General features: G+C 34.7%; 1 protein-coding gene across 1 annotated transcript in view; it reads right to left on the minus strand.

Moving 5' to 3' along the window:
• Positions 1-21168, minus strand: part of LOC126746344 (zinc finger protein ZFP2-like) — an 87101-nt gene that overhangs the window by 42678 nt on the left and 23255 nt on the right. Inside the window, exons 2-4 of the mRNA XM_050454565.1 lie at positions 19611-20010; positions 8822-9083; positions 97-374 (exon numbers count right to left, since the gene is read on the minus strand). Coding sequence (XP_050310522.1) covers positions 97-374; positions 8822-9083; positions 19611-20010 — 940 coding nt within the window. The remainder of the gene's footprint in view (positions 1-96; positions 375-8821; positions 9084-19610; positions 20011-21168) is intronic.

The following is a 21168-nucleotide window of genomic DNA, read 5'->3' on the forward strand; positions in this document are numbered from 1 at the left end:
TTAACTACATAATACTAATAAAATTGTACAAAAACTAGCAGAATAATTAACGTATTTACATTTTCATAATAATATCTACATAGAAAATACAAGTACCTGTGTGTGTCCTCACATGTAACTCCAAATTAAATCTCTGTGGGAAACATTTTCCGCATATATTGCACACATACGGTTTGTCTCCAGTATGTTGTTTTATATGAACTGATAATAATTCGGCGGAGGGAAATTCTGTCTTGCAGTAGTCGCAGATGTGTTTTAGTAGTCTTGGATCTCCTTTTTTCTTTTCGTGAATTTTCATATGTTTCACTAAACTGTTTTCTGCAAAGCACCCCTTGTTGCAGATTTGGCATACGTACGGACGCTCATTATTATGCCTGTAAATATTATAAGATATGTTATCAAATAATTATGATTCAACATTTTAAAATTGAAGGCTACTAAACTATTTTAAATGTTTCATTCTAACAAGAAGACATTTTAACTACCTATATAAATTAATATAGGCCGAAACGTTGACAATAAAGAGAAAAAATATTTAAACAGCTTGGATTTTACTTGACCCTACATCTAACTTAACACTTAAAACCCTTTATTTTAAATAGTTTATTTAAATAAAACTAAAAAATAAAATTAACGATTGATTTTATTTCAAAAAAAGTTTTAAATAAAATGAAATAAATTAGTATTCAGTATTTCCGTTCTTATCACTGCCCTGCAACGTCTTTTTATACTTGTAATCAGATTCGGGACATACTCTCAGAAATAACATTTGATTCTTCGGGAAGCGATTCAGACAGCTGTCCCAGGATTTCTGGTGAAATTATTCTGCTTCTAACAGTCCTTCCGAGTGCATCCTACATGTATTCTATTGGACTGAGGTCTGGCGACCTAGCTGGCCAATCCATTACATATTATCAATATCCGTGTAATATCTTGCAAGAATCTCTTTACTAGGCAGGCTGTGTGTGGTCAAGCATTTTCATGCATCAACATAAAACTATTACATTAACATTAAACAAGTGGGGAAAAGAAATAGTATATTCTTGCCAAATGTCTGGAATACACTTTTTATATCTTTTAAGTACCCTCCAGTCGTCAGCAGTCCAGCTGATGTATTCTCTGGCAAATGCTAATCTGACAGCACGATGTTGTCTGGTGAACTATGAACTAATTGCTGCTCTTTTTGGTCTTAAGTTACTTTCTCTCAATCTATTTCTAACTGTCTGATCACTACTCCTTATCCAAAGTGTATGACCGTAACAACTGATTTTGCAAGCCGTTGTTGCTGGATTTCTGAAAGTTTGCCAGGATAAAAATCTATCCTGTGGTTGCTCTTGAACGGCATTAATTTGGACGTCTGATGATTGCTAGAGTATCCCTGTAGCGTCTTAAGTCTCTACTTATTGACGATTGGATAGCCTGTAGAATACGTGCAACCCTTTCTTGATTAAATCCTTAACCAGCAACGCATTGTGTAGTTAAAAAGAAAACATGTGTAAACACTGATAAAAGCAGCATATTTTTCATATCCCAGGTCGATTTAATTTTAAAAAAAGAACAAGACTGTTAACAATTGTAAGATTAAAACGCTTTATACAGGGTTTTCCAAAATATGCAATAATTGTTTTAAGTAGTGCAGTATAAATGGTTATGGCAATGGTTTATAATGGTTATTGACGTCATCAAGAGGAGGTTAACAAAAAATGTAACATAAGGATACTCTGCTTTGCGCTCTAGATAGTAACGCCATTTTAGATGCTAATCATTTAAAATGGGGTTATCATAGCACGAAGTATCCACTATTTAACAATCCAACTACTGTATTTTATATGTATGAGTCAACTTTTTAATGTATATCTAGATAATATGATAAGTAATCACAAATGAGACTAAATTCATTATCCTTTGTTTTAAGCTGTACATAAAAACCAGCTAAATTGCTTTTCAAATAGGATTTTCACACGGAGGCGAAAACCACATAGCTGTCGTTCGTCTTTTAGTTTTAGTTCGTCTAGACTTCTTTTTAGTGATGTTCGGCAGCGGAAATTAGAGGAGTAAAGCTATTGCTAAGTTAAATTTATTTTATCATACAGAATAATATTTTGAGAACTTCTTCAACGGATTACAGAAAAACTATAAGAAAATTTTGAAAAGTTGGCAACATAGCAGAATCATTAGGTAATATAACCAAGATGAATATTTCTAAAAAAGCAGTAAATTATATTGTAATTATTTTATAAGAACTGAGAAATAAATAAAAAACACTTTGAATCGAATACGGGCATTGGTGCCATTGCATTTGCATAAGTAGGTGCATAAACTTTTTTTCTGAGAAGAAGCTGCGATAGCATCAAAAGACACAGCTTTCCTCGTTCTATTAACAGGCCCAATATGTTTAATACTTGGGGTTAGGGTACTTCAACCACGAAACCATGAAAATCGCAGTTCTTTATTAGAAATTCTGTGTGAAAATCATTCTAATCCTTACTTATTCATGCCCAATTCAAGGCCTTAAACCAGATGCCATACCTTTAGTTAATCTCCCAGGCTTAGGGTGATTAATAATAAATCAATACATGGTGAGTAGGAATAGTATTCGCAACAAGTAGCCCCACCCGAGGTGGTATGCTTTAAGTTTAATTATTAATGATAAACTGCTTGGCTTAAATTAGGCTCTTAATTAACTTTCCTTTATCATAGTTCAAAAATAATAAACTCAACTCGTGAAGTGTCTCTTAGACTGACACCACTGTTGTGTGGTTAAATGATTTCTTATATAATATATTTGAAATTAAAAAAATAATATCTTTTTATTTAAGTCAATGATGTATAGGACATTCCATGTAAAAATGTCTTTTTTAGACCAGATTATAAAAAACTGACCACTTTTGATCACATAGAGCAGCAGCCGACAACATAATGTGTACCAACCTGACGGATTGTCATTTAATATCTTCAAAAATAAATAAAATGAAGGTTAAAAACTGCGCTCAGGTTCTTTGTAATACAGTAGGATCCTACATGGACAATGTGGCAAAATGGGGTGTGATTTTTTTTATTCATTTTAATTTAGAGAGATAGATAACATACTTTATTGTTCAAGAAATATAACATATAAAATCCTTATTAACAAAGCTTAAAAGGCATACCAATATAATATTAAGTTCTATAAGAAATACAATAAAATTTTATAGAACTCACAAGGTAAGTAATATTTAACAATGACAGAAATATTTTACTAATACAATTGTTGGTCAAATTACAGAATCTTAAAAGCGTAATAGACACTAGATGCTACTTGAGATTAAACCAAAAAATATTCATTCACAGAATAAAACGCATGGTCAATTAAAAGGTTTTTGCACTTATGTCAAAAGATTTTCAAATTCTCAATACAACACTCAATGTGCAAGTGGTTATACATATATATTTTAATGCCCATATAAATAATAAAGTCCTTTATACAGTGTTATATCTAATTTGACATGTTTTTTTTTTTAAGAAAGTTATTAAGGGTGGATCGTTTTGAAATGAAAGCACTGTATAACTAAAGTGAGGAATAGGCAAACAAAACATGTTCCTGACGTGTTTGATGAGTTCGGGCATTTTAGAAATTAGAAAGATGTTTGTGAAAAATACACACTGTTTCCAAAACAAAAAGAGTTGGTAGGGGTTTTATTTTCAATGAATAGTGATTTGCAATTAACAAGTACGTGGATGTAGCGAACACAATGACCAAACATGAAAAATATATTGGGTACAGAAACCCCAGAGTGGAATAGCGTATCTTAAATGTGATTCCACCAAGGCAGTTAAGTTCTCTTGCAGTTACCTTAACGCTATGGTAACCAGAAATCAGCTTCCTATTTAGACAGCTCACATGACAGTCAAATTTCAACCTGTAATTTATGTTCAAACTCACATTTAGAATCTTCAACAACCTTCAAAATTTGAGTCTCAATGGCAATTTTTTCCATGCGCATGTCTCAAAATTAAACAACATGGTTTTTGGTAGGTTAAGAGCTAGTTGATTAGCATCACACCAATCCTTTATCTTTTGAACGTCAAAAACAATAGTATTTTGCAGATCGAGAGGGTTGTTCTCTTCCAGTGACCACAGTCCTGTACAATCAAATCAGCAAAGCTCCAAACTCTTCTAAAATATCAAGGTATAGCAAATCATTGAGGTAAATCAGGAAAAGAATTAGGGTCAACACAGACCCCTAAGGAACACCACAAATAATGATTTTGTTATCCGATGCTCTGCCCTTGATAGAGAACGACTGTGTCCTGTCTGATAGATAAGACATAATCCATGCAAGCTCAGCACCTTGGAAGCCATACTTATAAAGCTTAGACAGCAGTATTCTGTGACTGACGCAATCGATGGCTTTTAATAAGTGGAATACAGCATCTGCAGTGCTTTTTTAGTAATGAAACCCAAACTGATTTTTGTTTAACATGTTGAAGTCTTTTTTGTAATGCGTATGTTAACTAGACGTTCTACTACTTTGGACAGAGTAAAAAGTAATAAAATTGGTCTATAGTTCGACGGATCAGAAGAGTCACAACCCTTGTGAACCGGTATTATGTTGGCAAACTTTAAAGACAAGAGGAAAAACTTCCTCGAGCAAAAGAGGAGTTAACGACAAGTGTCAGTGCAGAAAGGGAATTTTCAGGAAGTTCTTTTAAGATTTTTAGGGAAATACCATGTATATTTTTAGGGATATACCATGGCGGGTACTACCTGACGTATTCTGATTTTTCACCCTACTGAAAACTGTACTAATTTTAATTGAGTTGGTGGGTTGAAAAGAGAATGCAAATAGTATATTTACACTGACTAGGAGAGAATCCTTTTTAGTGTGAATAGTCTTAGTTAGGTTGTCAGCTATGGAACAGTAAAAGTTGTTGAGATCATTTGGATCCAATAAAATATCCTGAGAGTTTATGCTTCTACCTGATACTTCATTCACAATTTGCCAGGATATTCGGAATGTCTTACTTGATTTTTTTAATTTAGAAGAATAGCATTGTTATTTCACCCTTTGCAGTAGCTTCCTGTATGCCTACAATATTCAAGAAAGTAGGTTTTTAAAAAAACACTATTACTAGTGTTTATGCAATGAATTGACATAGCGGAGATTTGTTGCAGATGTGTGAATACCCTTAATAATCCATAATTTAGAATATGGCTTTATTTTTATATTTCTCAACATTTGTCTACTAGAGTGCATAAGATGGAGTGGTAAAAGGATAATAGTAATAATCAGATCATTCTCAAAAAAAAATCTGATTTCCATTTTATCTATTACATGCGTTACGAAATCTAACATAATTGCCACAACTGAAGATCCGTTTACGAACAGTATGAATTTAAAGTTATTAGTTCAAAATATGCTTTCTGTTCCTAGGAATTGGAATTCAAAATAAATTATCCAGTGAATCTCAATACACAGCAGAACACATATTGTTTCTGGATAACTTTTTTTCCATTTTTTTCTTTTTTGCCTAAATATCAAAACTAACTCTAAAGCTGACGCCAAACCTGAGAGAAGTGCAGTTACAATGCATGAGCAATTTTGAAGAGACTTTTTGAAACTTTGCTCTTCGTACAAGAAAGTTCCTAATTAAATCAAATTGTAAGTTTATACATTGTGAAATTTGGACGAATTTTGATATTTTATTTAATGTTTTAACAAACATGTATAACTGTTAATTTTGATTGTATAACTTGTACATTTTTTGCTTTAATCTCTTTTCATAATACAGGGTGTTTCAGAACTATGAGATCAAACTTCTGGGGGTTGTTCAGTGCAACAGAAGAATTCATTTGAGTATAGGAACCCATGTCCGGAAATCCGTAACTACGCCACTACGGCCCTAAGACGCGTTAAAATTTATAAAAAACATTAATTACCTAAATAGGATTTACTGCATTTATTTTTACCTTTTGTACATGATACCATAACAACAATTGTTTAAAATAAACGCTTATCAATGTCAATTCTCAATGTCATGTTTAAAAATTTTATAGCTTACAATTTTTAAACATTTATTGCTAATGGAAAACTTTACCAATCAAGAATTGGCGGATATGCATTTGGCATACGGAGCAACAAACTGCAATTTGTGCGAGCAGCATCGCGGTTGTATCATGAACGTTATCCCGAACGACAGCATCCTGGATACAAACAGTTTATTGCGGTTTATCGGCGGCTCGCTGAGACAGGCATGTTTGAGATCAAGATGCATGATACTGGTGTTGCTCGAATCGTAAGAACGGTCGAATTTGAAGAAGAGGTGCTTCAGCGAGTTGCCGATGAACCATCAAATAGCACACGTGACGTCGCTAAGAAAATGAATACGAGTAACGCTTCTGTCTGGCGAGTACTACACGAGCAACAACTCCATCCTTACCACCTCCAGAAAGTTCAAGGTATGACTGCAGCCGATTATCATCCTAGAGTTCAATTTTGTCGATGGCTTTTGGATCACATCATTGCACAACCAAATTTTAACGATATTTTTTGTGGACCGATGAAGTCTCTTTCACAAGAGACTGGATTTTTATTAGTAGGAATAGCCATGTTTGGGACGAAGAAAATCCTTATGCAATTTTTTCCAAGAAAACATCAGAATCGTTGGTCTGTCAACGTATGGGCAGGCATTGTTGATGATTATTTAATTGGGCCATACCTTCTACCGGAACAGTTAACAGGACCTATTTATCTGCGTTTCTTCTCCCAGGAGAGGAAGTTCATCCAGAACTCCTTGAAAATGTTCCACTAAACGTTAGACAGCAAATGTGGTTTCAGCATGATGGAGCGCCGGCTCACTTTGCTGTACAAGTACGCGAGTATTTGGCTCAGCGGTTTGGGCACCGTTGGATTGCCAGGGGCCGTATTTTTGAAACCATGCGAGAATCTTCGAATGCGAATAAAGTCGAGCGGCAAAATTCGCACACGAATTAAAAAGTGCATTTTTGAACAGCATTCGAAATTTCATTCGCATGCGAACATGAAATGTAGTGGTAACGTAGCAAAGTCGAGTGCTATTGGAGGCCGTGTCAACCGGGATGGATTTTTAACCTAACCTAAAATTTAACTCTAAAAACATTAGGGAATTTTGAGGTTTTTTCATGCGTTTCTTGGGTTTTTGCAAATTGACTTTTTTTTTAAATGAATTCAAATAATAAAAAATATTGCGGTTTTGTGTCGAATGAGCAAAAGAAAGAACTAATTTCATTTATGGAAGAGCACCCGGAATTAAAGTCGGGCAAATTCACCCAAAATTTTTCGGCTAAAACTGCACAAGCCTTGTGGATAAAAGTAGCGGACAGATTACAGTCTCTGGAGCACATAAAGAGCACATCAATTCTATCGTAATAGTCTTGCTTAATCTATATAATTTATTAAATTGAGCATCTGAATACATTTCAAATGGGTCAAGAAATGAAGAGTACATCCTATTCCTTTCGACGACGTTTCTTTGCACAAGATTGTTTAATCTTGCCATTTGATTATTTTTTTCCAATAAATAACAAAAAAACACTACGAAAATACTTAACCAACTCACAAATTTTAAAAAAATACAAAGCTAGTTTAAAATCAAAACAAGACAAGTGGCAGAATCGCACACGAACTTTGAAATTCGAATGGTATATACCCATTCGAGACACCGCATGCGAAAAAGTTCGCATACGAAGCGGTCGAAAATACGAATATCGATTTCTCGTGCGAAATCCTCTAATTTCGTATGCGAATCAACGTCGAATGGTTTCAAAAATACGGCCCCAGAGCTGGAGCAGTTTCTTGGCCTCCTAGGTCACCCGATTTAACATCGCTCGATTTTTTCTTGTGGAGACATGTAAAGTCTTTAGTCGACGAAACTCCAGTAGAATCAGAGCTAGACTTAATTAGACGAATAACAGCAGCATTTGAAATCATTCAAAACGAGGATCAAATTTTTAGTGTAGTAGTCCGCCGAAATCATGTACGGCGTTTAAATCAGTGAGGTTGGAGGAAGACATTTTGAACAATTGTTGTGATGGTATCATATAAAAAAGGTAAAAATAAATCCACCAGATCCTATTTAGGTAATTAATATTTTTTCTAAATTTAAATGCATTTTAGGGCCGTAGTGGCGTAGTGACACATTTCCGGACATGGGTTCCTATACTCAAATGGATTCTACTGTTGCACTGAACAACCCTTAGAAGTTTGATCCCATAGTTCTGAAACACCCCGTATAGTGATACATTTTGTTTAATTTCTGAAGCCCAGACTTACTTATTTAGTTAAAAATGTATGGGTCTTTTAGAAATTACAGTAAGCAAATAGAAAAAGTGATAAACAGAAAATCCAATTTGACGCCATAATTAGTGTTCTATTGGCGCTTATAATAATAATACGTTTATTAGTTGCTAAAACTAATTAATTATATGCTAACTAACAGGCCATTAATTCAGACTTCCAGGACCTTTTAACAAAATACTTCCTGAATTCTGTTGATGTTGTTATGGAGGTTTCGTAAATTTTATTACTGCCATAACCTATTTTCTTTAACCTATTTTTAAGGTTAAAATAGCTGAAAATATGCGCTATTTTGAAGAATAGGCTCAAAGTTAACATTTCTAAACTATCTTTATTTTACATATTAATATTAAGAAAAGTCCGGTTATTAAAAGTTAATACAGAAATAGTGAAGTTTGAAATATCTTCAGATTTATCATGAAATAAAAATAGTAGACTATTACCATTAATACTAAATACCATATACCATTAATACCAAACTTGAATGACAAAGTTAAAGGACCTACCTTAAAATATGTTTTTGAAGCATCGACGGATGGAAAAATCTTTTTTTACAAATGCTACATTGGTGTGGCTTTTGTTCTTCAGGCAGGTGGCTCCTCAAATGATTATTTAAATAGTTTTCTTCAGTAAACGCTCGGCTGCATTGATCGCATTTAAACGGACGATCCTCAATATGGGAGCGTAAATGTTTTCGTAAAAATTTCATGTCTCTAAATTTTTTTTTGCACACGTTGCAGACGCCTATGACGCGTTTTTTAGGAACGGCTATAAAAAAAAATTCATTAAAGGGTAAATTAATCATAGAAAGTCGATAGAGTTTAATGAAAAGACAAATTACTCTAACCCAGATATGAAAGTCCGGCAAACACGCGACTCAATTTCTTCTGTGAACTCGAGTTCGAAAGTGATCTTAGATAAACTACATGAATGGTCTAGTATCATTTTTATTTAAATTAGGTAAGCATTAATTTGACCTACCTTAATGTAATTTGTATGGTGGAAACTATTTAATTAATAAATTAATTTCGACCTAAGTAAAGAATAAGCTGAAATAGTAAACAGCATACGTATAAATCAAAGCGCACAGTCTACTCCAACTTAACACGAAAGGAAGGACGGAATAATCATGAAAATGTTTATACTTAACTTGCAATCTCGTGCTAAAATATGGGATGCTCCAGTTCCTAATTGTACGGTGGACGCGACGGAAAATTTTAGTTACATATCAAGTCGAAATTTTCGCATCTGGATTAGAGTAATTTGTAATGTAAAGGGTAAATTAATCATATAATGTCAATAGAGTTTAGTGAAAAGACAAATTATACTATAACCCAGGTAAGAAAGTCTGAAAGATAATCTTTAGTAAGATTTCTGTGAAGTTGAACATTTTTATACGTAACCTGCGACCTCGTGGTAAAATATGGGATGCTCCAGTACCTAACTGTACTGTGGACGCAACGCAATATTAAGTTACATATCAAGTCGAAATTTTCGCATCTGGATTAGAGTTATTTGTAGTGAAACTAAGATAATTTTTAATCTTATTTTATGGGTAAAATCTTTTGTTATGGGTTTTGTTACGGTACAGCTCACAAATCTTTTTTACATTGGATGATATAAAAGTCGTTAATTACTGACGAATAAAAAATATGAGAAAGCCTATGAGCGCTGGTATTTCATCATCAATGGTAAATTCCATATTACACATCGCATTATAAAGAAAAGTTATACTTAGGCCACGATTTGATTGAAGGTCATTTAAATAATAAATGTTTAGGCTTTTTCTTAAATCAAGCTATAGTTGTCGTCAATGATTATCTGTTTCCTATAACGTGAAGCCAGAATATATTAAAATAAGTAATATTTATATTATATATCAACATTTTCTATCAAACGCGGTTGTACATATCCATGAAAATTTGAAAAAAAAATTTTAATGGAACTTCTTATGAAAATATAATAAAAGTTGACACGTAAAAACACAGTAATAAGCTCGCGACTAAATAATAAGCACTCAGGTAGCGCCAAGGGGTGCCTGCTGACATAGTCAGAGTCGTAGTATGCCAGAATTATAAAATTGTGTGCGTAAAAAGGTCAAGACCATTTTAGTGATAAATAAATTGATTGTCGTAAGGGCAACCATACTACCATATTACAGATATGATCATTCTAACTTCGCCTATAGGAATTATATATCGCGGTAGGTCTGGCAACGTTGTGACAACTTACTCGAAGCAGCAAACCCCGCCGAAGCCCGAAACCAAAACCTTTCAGTATTCTTAAGGCGTTCAAGCGGGGGTGCACTGCTCTGTGGCAAATAAAAAAAAATTGTTTCGTTTGAGTATTTGCTGCTGCCTGTCCTATCAGCAAAAAATAAACTAAAAACCGACTGCAATAATGTTGACATATGTAAACATAAATTAACTAAATATTGGACAGAAAATAAAAAAAATTAATTCAAAAAAAAGCAAAAAATTAAGTTAATTTGATTATATTAAATAAAAATAAAAATTATCTTATGTCAGGTTCAAAAAGGCCACTTTGTTTAGCAGTGCAGTACGTCAACCGATCATAAAACGACCTTCTCGTGTTCAACACATATGACAACAAACAAACATGACAACATTTCAATGGACATACTAATGCTTGCCTAATTTTAACACAAAACTCTTCTAAATTAGTAGCCCGTTCATTTTCGTGCCTATAAATTTGTTCTTTTAGGTATCCCCAAAGAAAAAAATCATTGGGGGCTAAATCGGGGCTTCTAGCGGGCCATTTAATAGTACCGTTTCCACTAATTGGTCGATCAGGAAAAGACGTTTCGAGAAATTGAAGTACCACTAATGCGTTATGAGCATGACAACCATCCTGTTGAAACCAAACTTGTTCTAAATTGATATTGAGCCATCGAATAAGGACGAACTTCATCCCTCAAAAGATTAAGGTATTTGTTGGCATTAAGGTTTCCGTCGATAAAAAAGGGCCTATAATCGAATCACCTAAAATGCCAGCCCGTACATTAACCTTTTGAGGATATTGTGTACGTGTTGGTATGCTTATGTGCTTATTTTCCCTCGAATAACCCACTGTAATGGACGGATTATGTTTACCACAAATAGAGAAAGAGGACTTATCTGAAAACAAAATGTTACTAATAAACATTTCGTCCCGATTTGCCCTTTCCAATACTTTATGGCAAAATTCCATCCGTCTCTCCTGTGGGAAAATTTCTTGGGTTTTTGCAACTTATAGCACTTGTACTTATTTCTCTTTAAAATTCTTCTAAACCTTAAAGGCTCAATACCCGTTTCTTTGGCAATGGTTGTACTATTGCAAGGAAAGTTCATTTCAGCAACAGCACAAACATTAACCTCTCGAAGCTCCCTTTCTTCGCCTAGCGGTCTAACAACAGGTGGTTGCTCATTTGCGTAGCATTTCCTGCAATTCTGCAAGCACCCAAAGATCTTAAACCTATGGATAATTGCAAAAATTGTGCTGCCTACGGGAATGGGCCGATTTTCGAACGTGAATGCAATTCTGCCTGATATTTCGTCGACAGAACTGCCGGCATAATACCACTTAATAATTTGCTTTTTTCCTCAAGAGAACACATTTTAACAAGAAAATAGCGAGCGGTTTTAAATTTAATCTTTGCTGATTAAGCAGGAAGCTAGGAATAAAAATAACGTTAAACGTTTAAAATGCAATCTCATATTGGCGGTGCAGTGTGGTGGGGATAAGAATTGTCTCGTTTTTCGATGAACGAGCGGAGAGCCGTGCGGCAGAAATATCAGTGTTGCCAAACGTATTAATTTGGAAACGGCATGTACTGTGCCCTCTGTCTGTCTCATGCGGACTCCATATGTCCCCGCTCGCTTACGCTCATAGACTATTTCCTATAGGCGAGGTTTGAATGATTATATCTGTATATCGATACGTAAAAGCACAGATGTACTAGGTCCATATTTTACAAAATTAAGACTATTGGCATCACACGATTTCTATTAATACACAATCTAGGGCACAAGAGTTCCAAGTCCAATTTATAAACAGGAAGCGTGAAAATATGGTAAAAGAAAAAGCGCTATGTCCCCGCAATTTTGTTTATCTGGTGCGCGTAAGTAATATATCCGCCACTATATGAATTCGCGAAGACAGACGTGCTATGTCCAGCTTACACCTGTTGAGTATTAGATGACGTAGGAGTGTCTAGATTGTTCGCGATTTATTTACCGAATTTAATTATATTAAAGCTTACAAATGATTCTTTTTGCCAACAATAAGCAACTAATATTTTTTGTGATGTGTTAAATATAGCGTATACAGCAAAAAAGTCGGTAAGTTAAATCACTATTAACTATTACTATTACTGTTGGAAGTAACGTGTCTGTTGCTGCTGGCTGCATTTTTCTCCAGTTTGATTCATCCTTATTATTAATAAATATTTATTATTTTGTTTACATATAAAGACCATCAAAACAATATAATAGTTGCGATCAGAACCAATGCATAATCTGAATAGTTGAATTAATTAAATCCGACTAGCTGTGGAAAAAGAATAAGTTTTGTTTTATTTATTTATTTATTTATTTCTCTTCCAACGAGCAATTGTCCAATTTACAACAATATAAAACATTTTACGAGAGAAGAAAAACCTAACCTACACTACACATTGCATAAAAGTCATAATACCTGATAAAAACCTTAAAAATAGATAGGGTACAATTTGACTTAAATATTTTCACATCACAGAATAAATTTACAGAACATTGGCTTTCAACACTTTTAAAAATTCTATTCTATTAGTAAAACAATCCAACTGATCCGAGGTTAGCAAGTTTGCCTGCCCTGGTAACAAAAGAATTATTTCCATAATTGGTTTGGTAGGATGGAATATGGAATGAGGGTGTCTGACGGGTCTGCCTATAAGGAACATGTAAACAATTTTACCGAGTATATCTGGGCAGCAAGATCCAGAATGGAGAATGTCATAGAAGACTGACAGGGCACGATGTTTGCGACGGGTTTGGAGAGTATGAATATTAAGTTCAGACTGAAACTCGTGGTAGATAATAGAAAGTGGAACATTCCTTTTGAACGCAATGTATCTTTAAAATTTGTGCTGAACCTGTTCAATCATCTGAATGTGATTGTTATAATGAGGTGACCAAATACATGAACCATACTCTAGGTGAGGACGAAATAATGCACAGTAAAGAAGCTTAATAGAAGCAATATCCTGGAAATCTCTGGTGCACCTCTTAATAAAACCCAGCATTTGCATAGCCTTTAATACAGTTATTGTGACATGAAGAGAAAAATCTAACAGGGAATCCAAAGTTATACCAAGGACTTTTACACTAGATAACACTCCCAGAGGCGTGCCATTAATAGTATAAATATGATTAAGCTGGCCTGTACCTCGAGAGAAAAGTATGCAATGACATTTACTGGTATTCAAGACCATTAGCGGTACACCAACCAGCAAGCCTATTTAAGTCATACGGTAAACCTTAAGGTCATCCACAAATTTCAGATAATACCTATTCATGAAGCAACTTCCAATATCTTTGATGAAGATGTTAAAAAGCAACGGCCCCAGGTGGGATCCTTGGGGAACACCAGATAGAGTCTACTTCATTTGATTCAAAATTGCAGTTTAAGAATCTGCCTACGGTTAGATAAATAGCTTTTCAGCCACATATATAAAGGACCGGTAAGGCCGTACTTGCTTAGTTTGCTTAACAAAACTGCATGATTGACGCGGTCAAAAGCTTTACTGAAGTCCGTATACACTGCATGTACATGACAACCCTCCTCAAAATACTGGATAAGAAACTCAGTAAAAGTGAGAACATTCAGCTCAGTAGACCGCCCTGACATAAAACCAAATTGTCTGTCATTAATTACAACAGCAAGATGACGCACCAAAAAGGCATAAATAATCCTCTCAAAAAGCTTTGGGATAGAACTAAGGATACTTATTGGTTTATAATTCTTGACTTTGACTTGACTTGCTGTCACCAGACTTTAAGATGGGCGTCATAAAGCTTAATTTCCAAAAGTCAGGGAAAACACCTGTCTTTAAGGATAAATTGAACAATATAAACAAAGGTCTTGAGATATTAAAGCTGCAATGCTTTAAGAAGATAGGAGGCAATCCGTCGGGGCCAGGACCCTTGCAAGCATCCAATGTACTCAGCTTAGACTAAATTTCAGAGATTGTTATGCTTAACTTAGAAACATTCAAATTATTTGTAACTTGATTTACAGCTACTGAATCGTTCTAGTTAGGTGGTGCATTGCTATACATTTCAGAAAAATACTTAGAGAACAGATTGACTATATCAATACCAGAAGAGAATTTAACGTTTTCGTAAAATATCTCTTGAGAAACTGCAAAAACGTTGCCTTTTTTGTTGATTACAAATGTTCAAAAATTTCGCATATTATTCCTAAGAGATTGCTCTGTAAGAAACACATATTCATTATAGCAGTGTTTTTTAAAAAAATTTTACATCGTGACCGTAGAACCGAAAAAGCACGATAATTGGCATCTAATTGTGAGTTCAAAAATCTCTTATGCCCTCTTCTTTGCAACTATTAACTCTTTCAACTCTGATGAAAACGAATATGGAAATTTTTTAGTGGCATATTTCTTTAAAGGAACAAAGCAGTTAATACATAAATACATAATTTCATAGAATGCGTTTAACATATTGTTCAGAGCTAAATTCGTTAACAGTGTATCCCAGTCGAACTGCGATAGGAAATCCAAAATGGCATCCCAGTCGACCGAATGAAACTCCCTATAGGAACCACAGCCAGTCAGGTCACTTGAATTTCTGTTAAGACCACTCTCCACACAACAGTACACTGGAGGGCGATGATTGTCTGTTGAAAGCAATGCGAAATCTGCCATGGAAACAACTACATCTGAGGAAGGTGCCAATACCACGTCCAGAATTGAGCCAGTATCATTTGAAATATGATTGACCTGAAATAAATTATATAGGGCACAAAAGCCAGACAATGTCTGGACAATCTCGACTTCTCCAGGTGATGCTGAAGCCAGGGGAACAGCAGTTGATCCGAAATCCTCATCCAATCAAAGGCAGTGAAGTAGATTAAAATCGCCCACAACCAACAATTGACAATGAGGGAGTCCACCAGTCCCTCCAAATCGTCCACAAAAATAGCATACTTGTTAGAGTGGCTTCTGGGCGGAAAATATGAAGTAGCCACTAATAGCTGATGGCTTCCTGAAGCTACACAAACAGTGCCTCAATTTCCTTACTTGATAATAAAACCCGACTGGTTACACTCTTATGCACTGCAATCAGCACTCCCTCGCCACGAGAACGTTCACTAGTAAAAGCCGATCTATCCTTTCGGTATACAGTATAATCACATAATTGAAGTTCATTATCAAAGTACTCACTGGTTAACCAGGTCTTATTCAAGACAATTACGTGGTGATATTGAGAGTTGTAGAACACATTCTGGTGCAACAGGTCAAGCTTGGTTCGTAAACCTCTCATGTTTTGGTAATAGCCCATCAATTGGAACTGAGGAAGCGGCACATTTAGTTTTTGGAAGGTTTTTTGGAATACCTGCAAAATACTTAAGTAGATCCTTTTCACCTTTTCTTTGTCTCTCCTTCAAGTTGCCATTTAACTCATTTAGATCCTTTCTCTGTTGAAGTGTAAGATCAGCTTCAATGTAGACCTGTGTAGTCCTGTCCAGATTTCTTTTGCTTCTCAAAACCCTTACTACTTCCTATGCCCATTCTTATTTTTCTGACCAACTCTGGTCACACTACGAATCTGTTGGATATCCAATGATACTATCCAGTAAGATTTTGGCGCGGGTTCATCATCAGAAAAATTAAAAAGCATGATGTTTGTTTGCTTTTTCTGTCGTTTGGACATTTCCTGTATGACATTATCACTTACCGATGGAAGGCAAGCTGATTGGTTGAGGCAGTTGTAATAATTTAATATCGTTCCTGATGCCATTCAAGGATGATAAGAAAGCAAAATTTAAAAGTTTTACCTCTTCTTTAATTTCATTGATCATGGCGCCAAATTCTAAACACTTATCTGTTTTGTTTTTGATATCCTGAACTTCAGTTTCCAAGCTAGAAACACGATTCACCAAGCCAACCAAGTCAATGAGCTTAGGAGAGCAATCCTTACACACATAAGGCATAACTCGACTGGAGAGAATAATTCTTCTTATTTCCGTAGTACTTATTCCGGAGCAAGATTTACACAAGACATTCTTGCACAAATCACATGGTTATCCAAACATATTGGTGGAACTCTTAGCTGGTTCCTTGAAAATACATCTGGTGCATGTGCCACTCATTTTGAGGTTGGATTTAAAACAAAAATTTTAACTTTCAAATAGAACAAGAAATAGCAGTCCTTATAGGATCTCGAAAAGAGGGGACGGGAACACACACCACTAAACCGAAACTAACAATTAATATTCAATTTAGAGTGAATAGTTCACAAAAAGGCCAAAAAATAAACAAATACACTCAGTGAGGTTGAGTATATGTTTTTTTTCAGTAAAAAACATAATATTAGGTGGGTACTAATGTTATGTTCTTTTTAGGCATAAGTCATAACCTAGAAGATAAATAGGCTTAAATGGTACGACGAGCTGGAAAAAGTGGAGAATGATTCTTTGCTATTAGGAAAAAATGATAATATTATTTCCGATTGTGAAATTGGCGAGGATGAAACAGTAACAAATATAGCGCTTTCGCAAACTATTGTGGAGCACTGTAAGATTTCTTTTGAAAGATTAACAACCTAATACTAATGTGTAAGTTTTATTTTGATAGATGACCTAAATAGACAATCTACTTCGGCAACAACACTAAATATTGATATAGAGCAGCTGGAAAATGTTGAGGCTGATAACACCAAAGACAAGGATTATTATCCTACTGATGATAGTGACTCAGGCGGGTCGGAACATCCAGACTCAGAACATCCAAACAATGTGATTAATGATCCCGCACTTCGGAAAATTTTCTCGGAAGCTGAACCTACTACTTCTGAAGACCAACTCGCAAGACGTCAGCGAAAACGGAAAGAATACGCCGAACCTAATCTTTGGAAAATGACAAAGTGAATGACCGAAAATTGGAAAGAGCTGGTCAATCATATGTTGATAGAAAAGGATTGTGCGACCTAGAAAACAATTGAAAATAGTACGTTGTGCGTGCCGATTCTCCTGCAAAAACATAACTAGTGCAGAGCAACAAACCTTACTCGAGGAACATTGGAATTATGCCGATGTTACCAGACAAAAGGATTACATTTGTTCATTGGTCAAAGAAATGAAAATAACCAGGAGGAGAAAAAGGAAAGAAGATTCGGAAGTCGACAAAAAAGTAAGCAGAGCATATTTCTTATGCTGATGGAAAAGGAGAAAATATAATGGTTCGTGTCTGTCAACGATGCATTCATTACCTTTAAATGTTTAAATAGATCCTCCTTTGAAAAAGATAAAAAAAAAGGAAAACCAGTCCATAATGCAACTCCAAAAGCAAAGGTGTCGAAAGTGCGTCGTTTCCTTGCCGATATCCCTAAGGTACCTTCGCATTACTGTAGACAACGGAGTGCGCGCTTATACCTGGCACCTGATCTTACTATCAGAAAATTGTATGAACTTTATAAGGAAGAAGAAGGCCCTGCAGCAGTATGGAGCATGTTTTCCGCAGAATCTTTAACAAGTTTGAGCCACCCCTCGTGATATTTCAACCAAAGAAAGATCAGTGCTCCATATGTAACGAGGCAGAACGTAAGAAAACAACTGAGACTGACCAGAACTATAAACAGCTTAGGCAGAGAAAGGAGAATATCGCAATAATGAAAGACAAAGACAAGAAAGATGCAGAGAACTTCAAAACAATGATTTACGTTACCTTTGATTTACAGGCTATGTTAACCTGCCTTTTGCTGGCGATGCTCAAATTTATTTTTCTAGAAAGCTTTCCCTTATGAACTTTGCAGTTTATGATTCGAAACATAATGGCATTTGTTTCCTATAGAATGAGACCGGAGGAAAAAAAGGAAGTTTAGAAATTGGTACGTGCCTATTAAAGTATATTCAAAACCTTCCAAGGGAAATTACACACATTGTACTTTACGCGGACACATTTGCTGCTTTACTTTATGCTGTAAATACTATTGGTGAGTTACAAACAATTGATCTAAAGCTCATGAAGTGGTCATAGCTACTTCAAAGCAGACAGCATCCATGCAACCATTGAAAGAAGCAGAAAACACAAGAAATTGTATTTGCCAAGAGACTATAAACTCTTAATTGAAATGATTAGAAAAACCCATTTCCTTATGTAGTTCACGAAAACCGTTTTGATGATGTCTTCGATCTTCAAGATTTGAGTTCTAAACTTATTAGTAATAGAAAAAAAAACACAATAGAAAAAGATGTCAAATATTTGCAAGTTAAGTGGTTTAGATTTTTGCGAGACGCGAAGACAGTTGGCTACAAATACGATGTTACAGCAAATGAATTTGAACACAACAAATTCAATAGCACAGACATTCAATGGAACACACGTTGAACTAGTCAAAAAATATATAGACAAGCTTCGAAAATCTATGGTCAAAAAAACGGACTTACTAAATCTCATCCGCAAAGGTATAATTCCTCAAGATTACTTTTCTTTCTTTAATAATTTACCTTCAGCTCGAGGAGTCAGAGACCAAGCCGTATGGAATCTGGATAATCAAGAAAAAAACGTTGACGACACTTCTTTGGACAGGGAATATTAGCTAAGGCATATTATTTTCTTTAAATAAGTTATTTTTGTTATTTTTTCTGAGTTTTTGACCACCAACAAAATAGTTTTTATTTCAAATAAACTTAATACGGTTTACTGCTGTATTGTATGTGTATACTGTTTATTTCGAAAATATTACTTTATTATAAATAACTAATAAAATAAAAATGTATGTCCACTTTATGTATTGAATTATTGCTGCACATATGTGCTATATCCAACAATTTTGTTAAATAAAAGCCCTTTTCGTAGTTTACGTGACTCTGTGTACTCCTGTATAACTGTATTAAAAATATTTCTTCAACATTAAAGTACAACTTGTGTTACATAAACAAACGAACATCGTATTATTATCTTAGTTGTTCAAGATACAAAACTTCTTTTTAGTATTATCACAAACTAAAAAAGATGGACTTAGCACATTTGTGCTTTTAGGTATCGATATTTAAAATTAAATTGAGCCTTACCATCTTCTATATCTCTTTTATTCTTCTTTTTTCGATTTTTCGACTTCTGACTTCTAGCAAGTTTTAAAAGTTGTTGCTGAGCCATTATTTTTTCACTCGTTGGATCTTGTGGTACCTTCGCTGCAGGTAAAGTATCTATTTGCCTGAATTCGTCTTCCTCACTGTCAGACGTACTGGAGTCAATACTAACATCAAGAAAACATTGACTAAAATCACTATTTTGCTCTGGAAGTGAATCTGCACTAAGTGTGTCTTGTTTAGTATTATTTAGCGGTTTTCCGAGGTACTGCCGAATGCTCGCGTCAGACTGCTCGCAGAGTTGTTTGAAATAATAAGCACGACCAATTTGCATAGCACATTGAAGACATACATAAACTGGAAGACCATCTTCATTTGATATCTAAAACAGAAAATAGTATATAGAAATAATATAAAACTATATTTATTTATTTGCGTTGCAATGGTAAAAAACATATTTAAAAAAAACAAGGTTTTTATAATGCAATTTATAGCTTTTCATTATTCTAGATAAAGAAGAATTGTGGCAATAATTTGTTTCTTTAAGTGGGATTAAAGGTAATTGACTACATCTAAGGTTAGCTTGATGAATGTTAAAACTTAAAAGAGATAGCATTTTGAGTTCTGGACTTGCGCAGTATATTTTTAATGACATATTTGACGACATACATCGACTATTCATTATTTTTGTGTTTTCTGATAAGTGGTGCTTATTTTATTTTTAAATTTAAAACCAATAATAGTTTCTGTTTAGATTCTTTAGATTGTTCTGATTAGCTGTCCATGATAAAATTACCATGTCTGATCATTTAAGTTCGAGTGATGAGGACTTAGAGAACCTCTTAGAAGTTACCGAAGTTCCCAAAAATGTTGAATATTTGAAAAACATTGTCGCAGAATTTGATAACTGTATTTTCAACATTTTCGAATAGGCTCAGCACTGACTGAGAACTGGCACATCAATTTGCTACATCCCCATATTATAAAGAACAGGAAGGAGACTCAGAAAAAATACCTCCAATAATATTTATTATAGTATTTCTTAGCCATTTCTCTGCTTTAAATCTGTACTGTTTAAAGGAAAAAAAACTCCTTCCTAAACAAAACAATCGAAAAACATACCAACCCAAACAAATTTAGATTTTGACATTCTGTGGATCGTTTGCGGCTGAAATAAATTCCGAACTGGTTATGAATCAAGCATGCACATATTCTCAAAGGATGAAGAGTTCCTCACTGATCCGGGATGCGTTCAGAACAGTCACCGCGAACAAAGCTATTTATTTACATCGAGGTTATAGATTTACATACAGCCCATACCAAATAATCTTCAAACTTCACTGCACACTTATATAGGTTGGCGAATAGAAGGCTACACATAAGCATTAGAAATGGCAACACCGCTTCTCGCTTACTTTCTTGTTGATAAGCAGCGCAGCGAATTCCGATCGTCTCATTTGCTATTTTCGGCACAACCTCACTTTGCTGTGTGTATGTATACTGCACTGTTGAGTCTTAAACCGCTATTCTAATTTTCTTA

The sequence above is a fragment of the Anthonomus grandis genome, chromosome 17, assembly GCF_022605725.1.
Source record: "Anthonomus grandis grandis chromosome 17, icAntGran1.3, whole genome shotgun sequence".
Taxonomy (NCBI): domain Eukaryota; kingdom Metazoa; phylum Arthropoda; class Insecta; order Coleoptera; family Curculionidae; genus Anthonomus; species Anthonomus grandis.